Source organism: Tripterygium wilfordii, chromosome 18 (assembly GCF_013401445.1).
Source record: "Tripterygium wilfordii isolate XIE 37 chromosome 18, ASM1340144v1, whole genome shotgun sequence".
NCBI lineage: Eukaryota > Viridiplantae > Streptophyta > Magnoliopsida > Celastrales > Celastraceae > Tripterygium > Tripterygium wilfordii.
The window spans coordinates 2,298,515-2,314,984 of NC_052249.1; the positions used below are offsets into that span (position 1 = coordinate 2,298,515).

At 37.5% G+C, this 16,470-nt stretch overlaps 3 protein-coding genes across 3 annotated transcripts; all 3 read right to left on the minus strand.

The window, feature by feature from the left end:
- Positions 1-10,904, minus strand: LOC119984366 (tubulin-folding cofactor D-like). Its single transcript, XM_038828275.1, has 17 exons — positions 10,698-10,904; positions 9,101-9,648; positions 8,691-8,793; positions 7,591-7,767; positions 6,489-6,653; positions 6,136-6,252; positions 5,886-5,990; positions 4,850-5,020; positions 4,522-4,737; positions 3,573-3,771; positions 2,613-2,818; positions 2,295-2,519; positions 1,639-2,202; positions 1,280-1,549; positions 1,046-1,090; positions 751-936; positions 1-532 (listed from the first exon to the last, which is right to left on the minus strand). Exons 1-17 carry the CDS (start codon positions 10,902-10,904, stop codon positions 245-247), a joined length of 3,792 nt encoding a protein of 1,263 aa, XP_038684203.1. The 3' UTR covers positions 1-244.
- A 1,353-nt stretch (positions 10,905-12,257) lies between these two features.
- LOC119983348 (probable glutathione S-transferase) lies at positions 12,258-14,835 on the minus strand. Its single transcript, XM_038827024.1, has 2 exons — positions 14,396-14,835; positions 12,258-12,836 (listed from the first exon to the last, which is right to left on the minus strand). The coding sequence occupies exons 1-2, from the start codon at positions 14,711-14,713 to the stop codon at positions 12,507-12,509; spliced, it is 648 nt and encodes a 215-aa protein (XP_038682952.1). The 5' UTR covers positions 14,714-14,835; the 3' UTR covers positions 12,258-12,506.
- Positions 14,836-16,083: 1,248 nt separating this feature from the next.
- On the minus strand, positions 16,084-16,470 carry LOC119984323. Its single transcript, XM_038828193.1, has one exon. It carries the CDS (start codon positions 16,468-16,470, stop codon positions 16,084-16,086), a length of 387 nt encoding a protein of 128 aa, XP_038684121.1.

A 16,470-nucleotide genomic window follows, 5' to 3' on the forward strand; every position in this document is an offset into this window, starting at 1 on the left:
TACCATAATTACTCTAATTATTTTTGAGTTTCTCTATAAGGCATTCTGTAACAATCAAAATTATGCGGTACAGCAGTTGATCTGTAAGGCTTCCAAAATTTTACAGTGCAGGGCACGGCGCAGCGCACTCTCTCCACTCTGCATATGGTGCTATGCGCTCTGGTTTGTCTTAGACCTCATAAGAAAAATCATAACATCAAGAGCAAGTTGGAATCTGATCAAAGAGCTTTCAAACTGGAAAAACTTAAAACCCTGTTGACCCAACTAATGAGGAATATGATGCATGTTCATCATTGGCTGTAGACCTCTTCTCCCCATCCTTGTTTGACATTTTCTTGGTGGTATTGGGTTGTCCTATTTCCAGGCCAACTATTTCATACAACTCTAACCTCTGAGGCTTTGTTGCTTGCAGGTCTCCTTCCCAACTAGTTTCGGATATAATTTCAAGTGCTTGCTCTGTCTTGTCCTCCGCAATGAGATTTCCGTTTTGCAGGAGCACAAGATAAACTTGTTCTGCTGCAGCTTTTCGAATCTGAATCAATGAATACAAACGATGGAAACTATCACTATTCTTATTTTGAATTGATCTAATCAACTTGAAACTAGGAAAAACTAATGGAACCGCATGGGGACGAAAGTCCGATGCATGAAAACCCACCTCAACCGTTTTTGGGAAGAAAAAAAATTAAGAATGTGATGCAAAAATGTTTTTGAAACCAGAAGTTTGTGTGAAATTTGAACACAACACACCTTCGGATATCGATGTCCCAAGAAGGTGAGGAGATGAGTGAAGGCCTTGGCACTGATGGAGTCTGAAACTGAAGCAATATATCCTAGTATTGCAATGCCCGCATATAACTTGGAGAAGTCCTTAGATCCCTTTAATTCAAGCGCCAAGGAACCCAGGACACCAGCACAGAAAGTTGGAGTATGATCCTGAAAATTAAAAAAATTTAATGCTTACAATGTTCCTTAGATAGAACTTTCCGGTATCTAAAGAACGACAAATTAACTGGTTAAAAACAAGACTCTAAAAGAAACTAACCTCCATGTTCAAGAGTATCCTTTTGCTGAAAAGAATCTCAATTGTCTGACATACAAAAGAATCTCGATCAAGATAATGAAGACTTGTAAATAAGTTTAAAATTCATAAAATAGGAGCAAAATTGTCCAGAAAAAGAAAAGTGGGAGAAAGTTTTAAAAGCCCAGAAAGATAGATGAGAAGTTTCTTGAATATCTAACAAAGAAGGAGAGGTAGATTATCTGTTGCCCGTAATACCTTTAAAGTTGGTATGATGACTCTGTCACATCTCTTGTACTGTTGGAGAACCCAAAGGATATCGGTATATAGCAAATGCTCTCTGGACTTTCTTTCCTCCGGAATATCAGTTTCGGCCACTTGAAGATAGTCCAGCAAAGCAGAGATTGATGCCTTCCTTAAGGACTCTTGCAATCCACCAATTGAAATAACTAACCCAGAAATGACAACTCTACTATAACAATCAAACTGAAGCAACTGTACAAAACGTGGATAAGAAAACGAGGGTACCTGCAAGAAATTACAAAATAGCTTCTCTGTGAAATAACTCAATTAGTACATCATGATACCAGGAACAAAATGACCAACGCAATGCTTACCCCCCATTTCAAATCTTCTTTCTTGGGAATAATACTCTCTAGCTTTTCTCTGTAAGGTATATGCGGAACATATATTTTCTCGTGGTACAAGATCCTGTGCAGAACCTTTGCAGCTGCTTCTCTTAGTTTATCCATCTTCTCTACAGCTTGCTTAACAATTCCTCCAACCACAGCAGTAGCAAGATTTACATCAAAAAATGAGTGCTTGTGGTTATTTTCAGCACTGTCACTAGGCAACTCCAATGCGGATTCAACTCTGGGTGAATTTCTAATGGAATCCATGGAATCTTTCGCACAAAGTATGTATGTACATTTCTCAAGAGCATCCATAGCAGCCTCGCGAACCCATGAACCCACATCGCCTCTGTTATCAACAGAATAATCATCAAGCGCTTTCAGTAAACTTTTCACTACTTCATTCTTGATCAGATGATACAGATTACCATCGTCCTCTGTAGAAACAATACTGGTAGCTTCTTTTGCCTTGGTTAATGTTTCAGAGACTGATACAAGTCCTTTCACAGCATTTACCCTAGCTTCGGCATCTCTTTCCTCGGGGTTTTCCTGCAAATGGAAATCATGTAGTAAAGAACTCCATTGATAGCCCATTTAGTTTCTTGAAAGTGAGGCATTTCAATGACATTTCACAAGTGTACCTCAATTTCACAACAGCGACAAAGTTTCAAAAGCACATCCCTCCCCCTACAAACCAAAAGTTCAAATGGCAAAACCCCTATTGCCAATGCAGATCCTCTTCTTACTGCCACATTTTGATCAGTCAGCAGTTCCAGGTACCTTGATACTGTATTACTTGCACCTGCATTATCTCTGGAGACGAGGTATGCTTGGAAAAAGTGTTCCAGGGCTCTAACAGCCGCGTTCTGTGCATCATATGAAAATCTTTGTTCACAAATCTTACGCCACACAAAACAGAAGTAAGAAAGGAAAAATGTCATACATTAAAAGACAAAAACCTGTATTTGTGAATTGGGATGCCTCATATTCTCATTGAGAGTATCAAGCAAGCTTCTTTTAGTCTTTTCTGATACTGCCAGACGAGATAGAGAGATACATTCAATAAACCGAGAAACAGCTGATCGCATTATCTCTCCACCCTTTCCACGATATAGCCGTGCTTTCTCTATGGCGGGGACTAGACCAGCAACTTGCTTTTGTTTTTCTGGAAAACACAATCTCGACAAAATTACAACTTGAATATGCATTCTCAAGGTCACATTGTAACAATTTTATATATATCAGCTTCTGACAGACCAAATCATCCAATTTAGTCAAAGAAATTAAGTGTAATGATTTTTCTCATACCAAATCATGGTATGGGTTCAGAATCAAATTATTAGACCCAAGGCATAGCATGTAATGAACCCATACCATGATTTGGGTTCTTCTTTAATACCATGAACAGGTATCCTAATTAAATCTTCACATTGTCACCCAATGCAATACTTTGAAAAACATCAAAAGCCTTAAAAGCCACATGTGGCATCTATTATGTACTCTAAAATTTAAAATTCATACTAAAGGTCGGGTGCCATTCTTGCTAGTTATTATAATTGAACAAAATAACTATAGAATAATCTTTCAGATCTTTTCTTTATTCAGAGAATGCATAAATTGCTTAACTATAAAATTTCAAATTAGTCTCCCTTCCAAATATAGGAAAGTCAATGATAATAATTGTAGTTGAACTCACTAAAAAGAGCAAAATTTAAATTAGAACAAAATCTTGCTCTCTTTTCAAGTGCATGAAAGAGCTCATCAATTAATTTCAACAAAGAAAAGAACTATGACAAATATTAACCCCACAGGATTTTACAAAAATCAAGCATGATTGTCTAAGAATACTAGTTATCTTATCTAAGATGAAATTGCACTGTTAATCAACGAACCATTACTTGTAAATAAGAGTTACTAACCAGAGGAAAGAGCATGATCACATTGGTGAAGCGCCAAAACAACTTCCCCAACTGCTAAGGTTGCGCCATGGCGCATGTATAAATCAGTTGAGAGCGTACTCGGAATTAATTTTTCCACAACAGAGTTTGCAAAATAGGCAGGATCATATTTGACGAGAGCAGAAAGGGCCTCGGCAGAAAGTTCTCTCAAACCTTTGTCCTAAAGAATCCAGTGATACATTATACATTCTTGAAAAATTATCCATCATTAGCTATGATGACATTGATAATAAACATAGTATCCATAATCAAAGTGAATACAAGCAAAACTGAAACAATAAATATTTTGGGGACATGCCCAACTCAAAGAAAAGCAGGGAATTGGAGCAATGTCAAAATAGCAAAAATCAGATCAGCCAATACCATGTTGGTTAAGCAGCCTTGACTTATAAAATTGCCAAAGAATGCAAATCATACCAGCCTACACCCTGCATTTCCTACTTAAAATTGAATTGGTCCAGTTTCATCGAGATACATATTTTATTATAAAAAAGTATAATGAATAGGAATATTTTTTTCTCTAGCCGACTTTTACAAATCCTTTAAGGAAAAATTTTACCTCCTCCATTAACAGGTTGAGTTTTGACCATCATTAACAACATTCAAGAATATATAATACGATTATACGAACCCTTAACAATAACAATAATAGTAAAACACTGCTATTTTCAAGATTTTCCGGAAATTCCAGTTCCCTATCCACATCGATGAAAGTCGTGAAAAATAAACTTAATCATGCAACTGAACAAATATGAGCCTCTATGCACATTGCGCTCAACACAAGGGGAAACAGAATTGACGAATAAGTTCGTCATGGAAAAAGAAAGAAAAGCAGTCACAAATCATTCGATTTAACATTATATTTTCCAACCATATGAACTTGAAATTCTGGAATAAGAGGAAGTCGTACCCAGTGACATATCTTGTTAGACATCAATTCATCTGCAAATGCATAAAGATACCCTTCATACTGAGCAATGTTGACAGCAACATGAAGGTAAGAGTTCAGTCGTGATGAAAGTGAAAAATAATCTGCAGTATTTACTATGTCAATGCCATGAGGATAATTTCCTTGTCTTCCAACGTTCTCCTGAAAAGCTGCAGCAGCTGCCCTTCTGCAGTTAACCTAAGCATCACATATCAGAAGCTTTAGCATGTTAGAACAGATGAAAGGAAAAAAACTTTAATTACTAATACACCAAAACAAAAAGTAATTTCCCACTGGTACGGACAAGCACCTCACGGTCATAGCAGGCCACTGTTAGCAGGTGTGGAGCCAGCTGTTCCAACATGTTTTTCATATCCGTGTAGTAATATGCACGACCAAACGCCCAACAAACATAAGCAGCAGCATCACGTACATGAGACCCAACACTATGTGGACCTCTACGAACATCATAATGCAGTGCCTGTCAGGAAAATAGTTTTGATCAGAGCTAATACCATCTAACGGATATCCACAACACACATGGACAAGAAATGTACCTGGCCGATAATTGGGCTCAAGGAAAAATAAATTTTGTTCAGCATATCAGAAACAATGAATTTCAGAGTTTCAAAAACATCTGAGAGATTTGGGAAGGGCAAGATATTGAAAGGCCTTAAAATTGGCTTTCAATAACACATGAAGTTTCTAGATACATGCACAGAGAACCAAATATAATCATGTGGAAAATTATAGACCACAAGTATCAACTAGATCTCTCCCAGATTAAGAACAAGTTTTTTGTCATCACAAGCGGAAGCATAGAATATTCCTTCTAAGATATAAGGACAGAGAAAGCACACAGTACAAACAACTTGATTCAAATAGTTTTCAAAGTTCGCAAGTCTCCAAATTCTCTTCAAATTTAAAATCAGTATGAGACTAATTACAATTTACACAAAATCTGCTAAATGAATGACAAACAGTTTCAGGTGCCAGTAAGGACCACACAAAACAGCGGATGAGGACGGCAAAAAAGGCATACTAGATACAAAAGTTAATGCCATCATATGATACCTAAGATGGAAGGTCGGCCATTATTCTACACACCAGCAGACAAGATACAAGAAAGAGACGGCATCCAAGCTTTGATTAAGAATTCATCTCATTCTTCTGCGATAAAGAGGGAGAGGGGAGTTTGGTTTGGCAAAATTTATAGTTGATTAAATAGAATATTGCAGAACACAAAAGGATCCAAATAATCTTCAGAGAGCTTACTGAACTAAAATTATGTATGTCTCTTTTCAATCAGTGAGCATGAATAAAACAAAACCGTACAAGTGTACAACCTTTACGATGAGGGGTACAACTTTGGGAAGACTAATCGGTAAGAGCAATCCTCTGCGTGCTAATTCAGCCAATGCGAAGCAACCTCCATGCCATGAACCATCATCCTGGAAAATATGATCATCATGTCTACTACTTCAAAATTGGTACCAAAAAAAAGTGCATCAAACAAATGTATTAACAAGATTGCACTGGCACATCATATGACAAAGTGCAGAACAGGATATAGAATAGAGGAAGATCACTATATACCTCGCCTGGTGAAAACAGCTCTAACACAGATGACAAGACCTCATCTGAAAGGGCAGATGTCAAACGTGAAGTTATTCTGCCTAAACCTTTTGCAGCAGACCAACGCACAACAGTGTCCTGCGAACCAGTAACATCAACATTAAATTGGATATACACGAAGTACTCAGCAGAATAGTTGACACAAGACATAAACATAAGCATAAAATTAAAACGATAAGTTCATGCATGAGTCACCATCCTAGGAAGTTATTACGGATGCCAAAGACAGCAACCCAAACTCATCTCCAAGGAAACACTTAGATTTACATGACAAATAATCATGTTCACAAGAAAATCTAACCCTTCAGACATACCGTGTCTCTCAACCCAGAAAGCAGCATTTCAATTATCTCCTCTACAATTTCTGGAACGTCCATATCTTCGTCTGGCAGAAGATCAGGGCTTTCTTCAGATTTGGAGGAGCTGATATTCAATACATTATTGCATTGAACATTTTCTCCAAGTGAGCGGATCCTGCTCTGAACAGAAGATGAATACCAGAATATGCTTGTCACTTGTCAGAGTATAATTTTACTTTGTTATAGTGTTATACCACAAAAATAAAATTGATGTGTATATTATTATTAATCAGCCCAGCCAATGACTAACAAAGCAAGCATTGCAGGGAAGTAGTGGGGTCATTTATGGATAGCGCATTTACTAGCTTCAATTTTCTTGATCAGCACATATAAACAGCTGACAGAACTCTTCTCAACAACTTAAATGTACATGCCTCTTGGAATGTACGCATGTGTACATATGTGCGAAACAAACCTAGTAAGGGCTAAGGACACCAGTGTATGAAAAAGGAAAGCATGTTGCATAACGGACCTTTTGGCAGAAAAATGTATCCATGCCTGGTCCATGGGCGAAATTCATGTCCAGGCCCATGTAAAAAAGACAGCCAGACAATTGAGCCCCTTGGCCCATGAGCAGGCCATTGCTTTGATTTGTACATTCAAATGAGTCTTGTTCATATGACTTGTTTAAGAGATAACATGCCACAAAAAAACTAAAAATTGTACAGTTGGACTTGGGCAGTTCATCTAAGCCTATAGACATGTCTAAGTTTTCAAAGACTACAATTATCTAAATTACTAACTCAACAACAGCAAACAACTTAATTTTCTTCATACACACAATGTAAAAATCATCGTCCATGGACTCTGTGAATTTCAAGAAAAGGACAGAATAACGTAGTTTATGGTAAGGGCATGCCAACTGAAACAAAAAGGCTAATAATAGTACATGCACACGCAAATGCATTAAATTATGCAATTATGTTATTCATAAAACTAATAACAAGAATCTACACTTGCAAGCTACTTTGCTAATCCATAGTTATCAGCATCTATGATAATGTAATAAAGCACGAGTTGAATAATCAGAGAGTATAAAACCATTGGCTAAACTAACCACATAATGCCAGGACGGTGAACGGTGAGGTAGACAAGTAAGACCAATCCTCTGAGTTAACTTCATCAGATACTTGCGAAGCAAAGGGCTCCTAGCTGCAGTACCACACTTGATCAGCATTGTCACATCATTCCAGACTCTAGGAACCACATCTAGAAGCTGTTTCTGCCCACTGGACTGGTTTTGATAAAAAAAGAATACAAGAGACGAGACAAAGAAATCAGAGATAGTATGAGTAGCAGTTGATAGACAACCACGAAAAAAAAAATCAGTCCTCTCCAATTTGTAAATATGTTTCACAACAGTTAAAAATGATATAAAAAATGCTGAAATGAAAATATGTAAAAGAAATTAAGGAAATACAAAAAAATGGAAACTTATAAGAGAGCATTACTTCATTTCTGTCCTAAACCATTCACAGCTCGAATTTTATGCTTATCAATCCATAGATTTTGGACTAATCATCAAAGAGCACAAATTCGGTGAAAACATTCTGACTAGTCATGAAAGAGCACAAAATCTTGATGATGAGGTCAGAGGAAAGAGAAAAGGGGGAGGAAGAGAGGACCAACCCAAGAGCCCTATCTCTATCCACTAAAAAATGTTACATAGGAGCAGCAATTGAACTACAAAAACCAGATGGAAGTTTCAAACATATCTACACTCCAATTGCACGTATTCAACATGGACGACCATATTTTAAATATGTAACAATAGTAATATAATAGGGGACCAAGCCCAGTTGCCTTGCCGCCAGAAATAGCCAAAGTCACTGCCCACCAGGTAGGCATAGAGAAGTGGGAAGAAAGAGAACCTAATTTTTGAAAGCAACAGCGGAAGGTCCCACATAGTCTACCTTCTAAGAAAATGTCCTTTATGCTGCCCGCCGTCTTTGGATAGGAGATTTTACTAATAGAACAAAGGTGAATTCAAAATTCCACCCTCGTGAATTCAAGGGGAAACGATAAATAAAGTAGTTTAAACTAGACAAATTGACAAAGTTACAGTTAATGGTACATATTAATGAGTGCTCAGACAGAAACCATACCCAATAGATACTACTTTTGCCATTGCATGAATTAAAATTAACAAAAGCCAACCTTGAAAATGGCAGCAAGAGCTTCCACAGCGCCAAGTAATTGGAAGTGTGACAAGGCATCTTCAACACCAGAAGATAATACTTCATGTGTCCACTCAACAAAGCTGGAAAGAGAAAGGGAAAACTTAACAGAAAGAAGAAGTTTGACCAGCAGAGTAAAAGAAACTAGGTTAACATCCAACATAATTACTGAAAGACTTTTATGGTATATGCTCCAATCAAGTAACATCTGCATCAGAAAAATGCATCTCTACTCACCAAAAAGAAGCTCCACTAAAACAGAAATAAAAAGTCAAATATCTAAGTTCATTTGTTGGCCTGGGATAATGCAATATAGAATTGGAAAGATTAACCAGTTCATTAATGTCCAAGGAATTGAAGGACTCTAGTCTATATGAATGACGAAAGTACCTGGTAAAGGCCATAGACATATCAGGACGAGTTAAAAGCCTTGAAAGAAGTAATCCAGATATAGTGCGCATGGGACCCGCATTTGAAAGGTAATCTTTGCAGAACTTTACTATCTTTAATACCAGAGGAGCAGGCTCAAGTGCACCAAGAGTTTTATCATCTGCAATACTAGTATCGATAGAAGAGATATCAAATGGAACTAACACAAGGATGGAAAGCCACAACAGTATCACGCATTTTGCCTCCATCTCTCCTGTACTTTCCTGCCGCAATGACGTAGCAGAAGCTGTGTCATGGCACTTTTGCAAGAGAGATACCGCTAGTTCTAAGTCAGAAACTTGATGTGGGAAGAACTTGATAACTGCCTTGTATCCACAAACTGTAACCATAGCATAAATGATAATGCATATAGGCTTGAGTACTTCGAGAATTTCATTTGAAGCTACACCAAGCTCAATTGTTTTAGAACGAACAATGAACATCAGAGGAGAAACTATGCTCTCCAGGTATGGCTCTAGTAATTGACCCTGTTCCTGGTACTTGTCCATCTGCATCAGAAAAAAAAACAACAATGATATTTCCACATTTTTTCTTCCTTATAAAATGAGAGAATTGTATAAAAGGCAAATAGTGACCAACACAGCTAAGAAGGCATTTTAAGGTATCATACATTAAAAGGTTGACAATTATCATCATCAAAGCCTTTATCCCAAACAAGTTTGGATAGCTTGGGTGGTTACAAAGCTCACAATATATCCACGAATTAAGTATAGAAAGAAAAAAAAAAAAGAAGAAGCATATACCCCTCTTCTTTTTCTGCATTTAGCTGACCTATCAAATTTCTACACCCCTCATGCCTCCAAAGAAATATTGAGCAGGGAGCTTCAATTTACTATGAGCAATCCTCTACTACAATCTGCAAGATATAAGGCGCACATGCAAGGCATTGGTAACTATTCAAGCGCTATACCTATAAGGCCTAATAATCTAGGGTTCATAGCCTCCCAGAATATAATTGGCAATGGTATGATGTGGAATATTGCCCACCCATTCTCTGCCATCATTGTGGTTCATAGCCAAAGCCATCTAGTTCAATCTTAAGATAAAAGAAACTATAGGAGCTCATGAAAAAGCAGGATTCCTAGAAGCAATGTGGTATGGTAGAGGGACTAACTCCAAAAGAGTTTTAAGGCCAATACTAACAGCAGGCATCAATCAATTTCTCTAAAACTAATTCGTACCCTAGCTGCAAAAAAAGCACACCTGTAGTAGAAACAAATGCCTCTACTGTCTGAAGCTGAGACAACTTCATTTCCAAATTCATAATTCCAGTAAAAACACTTAATTGATCAAGTAATCGCCTACCATTTTCTAAATCACAAACAAATCCCAGAACCAAACAAGAAGGGGAATAAATTAATCAATCTTATTACACATTCACACCCGATCCCAAGTCTAACAGTGAACCTAATCGACAATTTGAGAATATGATAAACCCATTACTACTATTTATCATTCAAAACAAGAGAAAAGTTTACTATTATCCAGAAAGGTCAAAAAAGAATGCAATACATGAGGAGAGGCATTGGGAACATACAATGGATCGGATCTTGTGCACAGAAGAGTCGGAGACGCGGCCATGAGAGACGATGTCGTCGAGGAGGGACTTGACAAGTTTCCATTCTTGTAAAAAATATCTCTGCAGAACCCTCTCCTTGGCATCGTGCTCATCATCCTCCACTTCTTCAGTAACTGTCTCCGGCTTCTCCGCCGTTGGGTTCTCCAGTTCTTCCCTTGCCGCCATGTCTACAAAAGCAGAGTAGAGCGAGGAAGAGAAAAGGCTGAATCTTTTATTCCCGCTCGAGTGGAGTGTGAATTACTCACTAAAGATTGAAGCTTCAGCTGTGTCTCCGATCTACTAACAAGGAGCCAAAGATTGTCCAAGGATGTTCAAATTGGTTTCATAGACACAGATTGTAATCGCGGTTGGTTCAAATTGGTCCCACAAATAACATGCGGACCCCGCAGATCAAAGTTTTTTTAAAAAAAAATTTAAATGAAAATTCCTTTGCCTGGATTAGAACCCGGGTCTCACGACTCGCAAAAGTGCTATGGATCTCAGTTGTTGGGCTTTTATCTGTTCTTGCTCTACTAGTATCATAATTCCTAATCGAAATTTTGGTGAATTTCAACTCTCACTTATTTTCTTGTTAATCTTCAACCCCAACATGACCAATTACAATGGGATAGGAAACTGGAAGATATGAAAATTCAAATCACTATGATGACGTCGTAAATAGGATTGTCCCTACTAGACGAATCAACTAGTCAGATCAATTCTTTCCTCGTGAGTTGATACTTTGCTTCCTATACAAAGATGAACGAAAGTTACGATAGGGTCTTGAGGATGTACTTTCCCCGATGCAGAACTTTGCTAGTTAAGATTGCTTGGTATTCGGAGCTCTCCCTCTCACAGCAAACAATTGTAGGAGTTAAAATATTTACTTGATGGTTGGGTCCCCTTTTTTGAGTTAAAGTGTTCTAATTGTAATAGGAGTAAGGACTCTCTCTTTAGTCTTTATGATGATGTCTCGGAAGGTAGATTCCATCCGGATTCCTCTCCCAAGGGAGTCGGACTCTTTCTGAAATATATATGTATATATTATAAAGTTGGCAATTATTTTATGTCATAATCCACAAATCTAGAGCAAAACAAACATAGCATTTCATGTATGTAGTGAAGTATCTAATAGATGAAATCTATTCTTGTCGACATAATCGCCCTAGAACCTAGCTTGAGCTCTCTCATAATAATCCGAAGGAAGCAAAGGAGACTTATCCTTCCAAAGCTCATCGATGTACTAAACAATTATGAGAGACTCACAGAACCCAGAACTCTGAGTGAAGGCTCCAGGCGGATTTACTTCTCGACAGCAAGTCCAGAGTTTGGCTTGCCGTGGTAGATGAGAACCGCAAGCCGTGGTAGATGAGAACCAGGATCTTTCGGTGAACCAGCTTCATCTAGGTAGACCATAGATTATTTGGCCCACCAACAAAATAGAAGATCAAATATTCACTACTCCTACAAGTTCTAGTTCTAGTTCTGTATTATATCAGTAAATCTGAAGAAACGAGAGTGAAACAGAGGAAAACCAGAGAAGACAAATCAATTATATACTTTCATTAATGAACTTATTACATCAGTAAATCTGAAGATGATACTATACAAGGTAGTTCCTTAAGTGCCACTTTGGCATAAGGAAGAAACTAAAAACAAGCTGCGTAAGAGACTCTTCGATCAGGTACACAATATCAGCAAGTCGTTTTTGATTCAAAGATGTAATATAGTCAGATAAAGTGCAATAGATCACACAATATATTAAGGTACAACATCCTATTGAACACTCTACTCAACATGACAACGAAGTTGTAGATAAACTTCCTTCTCGTCGGCAAGGGACTTGGACACAGTCTCCTTCTGCATGCATCTCTTGGCCCATGAAATGAGCTTGGGCAACCTAGTTTCAATACTGAAATTTCCAAACGTCTCGTAGGTGTAAAACCAGCTATAGAAAGTGATCAAAGAAATATCAACAAACCCAAATTTGTCCCCTCCAAAGTATGGCTTGTCACCAAGCTGATCCTCTAAGACCTTTAGGATTCCTATGAACTCCTCCTTTGCTGCCTCCAGCTCGTCTCCTTTTGTGGTCCATATCTTCCTCGAAGAATCATAAAACTGCATACATTATTAACAGGTAGAGATTAACCTCCGCCTTCTGTTGAGAAGTTATAAATCATAATCACTACAACAGTTCACACTCGCTCAAGGAATGACAATCAATCATGTGGCATCATGGTTTAAAATCAACAAAATTATAAGTGACAATACCACTAGTAGACAACAGTTAGTTTGACAGATGATCTTGATCGGATGGCTAATGCATTTGAGAATTATCATAGGTTCAATTCCTAGAATAGTCTCTCCACATATTATGTGGGAGTAAGGTATGAGCACATATTGCATACCTCCCACCATGCCCACTGCGAGAGCCTAGAAGTCACATGTTCAAATCCTGGAAACAATATCTTTACATATTATGTCGGGGTAAGGTATGCGTACATTTTGCATTTCCCCGACCATGCCATTGTAGGAGTCTTGTGCACGAGTGTTGTTTACCTTTAACAAGAACTAGTTCGACAAAGAATTCACGTAATCAGGTGCAGATATTAGGCATTACCACGTATCAGGAATTAAAGCTTTCACTGATGCTCCATCAAGATCAAATGACACAGACGTATGGAAAAAAGAGGCGATTCTATGGGAAACCCCATCAAAGCAATAGGCTTCTGGGGCTTTCTACTTATATTTTATGTTCTTAGGATGCTATGTTGGCAATAACGAACCACTTAATGTTATCTTCTATTTTCTTCCCTTTTTACCTAATCAATTGGCCTTCCTGAAAAACATTTTTAGAGACATGAAGCAAAATGCACTTACAAACTTGCAGAGAGATCAAATATGGTTGACCACCTTATCAAAACATAACAAAGAAATCAATATTGTTTACTCCCTATAGCCAATTAATTATGTATAATCTTTTTGGTCAAGCAAAATACTCTTACCCTAACATACAAAGGCTAAGTATATCTCACCTAGTTAGTGTTGACTTAATAGTAGGTTTGTAATATTCCCTGAAATAATGGGAATATCAGTCTTTTAACTTGTATGGTTTATATATATATATTAATCAGAGATAGTAGCCCCCCTTCTCGTATCTGTGTCTTTCTCCAAATACCCACCAGTTGTTTCAGAATCTTAAGTCTTTACAGTTAATCCCCTCATACCTGACAACTAGAGCTAACACCCTATTTTGCTGCAAAATTCAAACCTGCTCTAAAGTCTAAACAGATCAAAATCACCCCCAATCCTCCATGAACTCTCTCCCCTCTTTTGCAATACACCACATACCAAAGTTGAACATTTTCTCTTCACAAATTGTATCTGGCATACTGAAATCCAAATCCAAACACGAATATAGAATCCAAGGCAGAGCAACAAACATGAACTCCAAATACAATTACCAGTTTGCAAGTATTGAATAGGCACTGATATGCGGTTCTAGATATTAAAAACCAAAAACTACTCATGAACAAGATCGTCAGGGCAATAAAAAAAAAAAACCACAAATTAATTAAATTAAATCTTAATCCGCAAATCTACAGCAAAACAAACACCGTAATTCGTATGCTTGTGGCGAAGTGAAATACTGATTGAAGGAAATCGAAACAAATTACCTTCTTGTCGACGTAATCAGCCCAAAACCTAGCTTGAGCTCTCTCGTAAGGATCGGAGGGAAGAAGCAGAGGAGAGTTATCCTTCCAGACCTCATCGATGTACTGAACAATGATGAGGGACTCACAGATTGGCTTTCCATTGTGGATGAGAACGGGGATCTTCTCGTGAACCGGGTTCATCTGAAGAAGAAGAGGACTCTTGTTGATCAAGTCTTGCTCCTTGGACTCGTACTTGATCCCCTTCTCTCCCAAGGCTATCCTAACTCTCATCCCGAACATGCTGGCATTCTTGTCTAGCAGAACGACCTCGTCCGCCATTGTTTCAGAGCTTGCAAATACAGAATTAGTGAACAGATGTGTTCACTAAGCACTGTACTTATTATTCCAGTTTAATGAATTCCAGGATGCTAATCCCTTTCAAAACGAGACAAATATGCGTGCGCTAATTTTCAATTGTTTAGAGAATTTTTTTTAATATATTCAACCAGTGAGCGTGATCCAGCTAATAGGGTATTACTTTTCGCTATGATATATGATCGGATTCCAGCATTTATCTAGTTATCATAGCTATTGAGTTATACGTATAATATTTTATGTTGTGAGACATGTTAAATGCATGAATTCATTTGAATTATGTGCATTCAACTAAAAAAACTAAGTTGACTGAGATCCCAATTGTTTCGGTTTTGTATGATTTTCGCTTTTGGTAAGTGCCCAAGTTTATGTCATTATTGCAATTGAGTCATTGGTTGAGTGATAATGACTTTGCATATCCCTGATTTCAGGTTATGGGTTCTAGTCTCACCTCCTCGTAAATATTTATAAGGAGATGTGTAGGCTTAGTCTATCCCTGCGTGGGCTTGATTTGTGCCTTCTACGTGGGCCTGTTGACATATGTATTTTTCTAAACTTGATCTGGTGGTGTGTCGTATATTGTATATGCACTTATATTAAAAAAAAAATGTTTATGTCATTATTAATGCAGAGAATTTATTAGCCCAAAGCCTAGCTTGAGCAAAGGAGACATATCCTTCCGGACCTCATCCATATACTAAACAATGATAAGGGACTCACATATACATATCGGCGGCTTTCTGTTATGGATGAGAATGAATGAGGATCTTCTTGAAGGTGTTCGGATCCGCTATCCCGATAATTTTTTATGTATTAAAATTGGGTATACGAGTTCAACTATTTTTTTGTTTTGTCTCAAACAAAAAAATAAATTAATCACGAGAAAGACATTGAAAGTTTCATATTTATACTCAACGGTTTAGAATTTTCATATTTTTTCATGTGTCAATTTGTATATGGTTGGACTCATATATCCGATTAAAACACGTTGATGATTTTTTTTAAAAAAAATAAAATAAAATTTGTGGCCCTAAACTTAACTACAACGGGGTCTATTGTAACCGTTCATCTTACTTCAGCCACTTGTTAAGAGATATTGATGGATGCATCTGATAATGTTTTTGTACTTTTTATTCTCCATTTTAGTTATCGATTCGAATTTAGAAATTCTAATGTGGGTGCCCTTAGAAATTTAGGGAGAATACTAATAAAACAATCCAAACATCTGAGAATTTACGTGATTCAAATATATATATATATATATATATATATATATATATGTCGACAAATTAATTAATGATACTAATACACATATAACACAACACAGACTGCAATCAAACTCTAGTAGGAACCTCTACCTCACCATCTTTAGCCTGAACATCCTTCCCCTCTCGACCAAAATCCACAACTTTTGCCCCAACTTCAGTATCATGACCATCCATACACGTCCTCCATTTCCTCCTCACCCTCCCAAAACAGCCACTATATCTTATACCATCCAATGGAGACATGGAATGCTCTATTTTACCGTCTCTACACATTCTTCCAACAACACATGAAACAATTGCAAGAACCACTAAGATTGACATAACTGCAAAGAACGATCCCATCGACCCTGAAGAAGCCGAGGAACTTCCCGGCACTGCTTCCGAATTACTCCCTATTTCTCCTGCCTGTTGCTGCTGTTGCTCTGGCAACAATAATGAGGTTGGTGTTGCCAT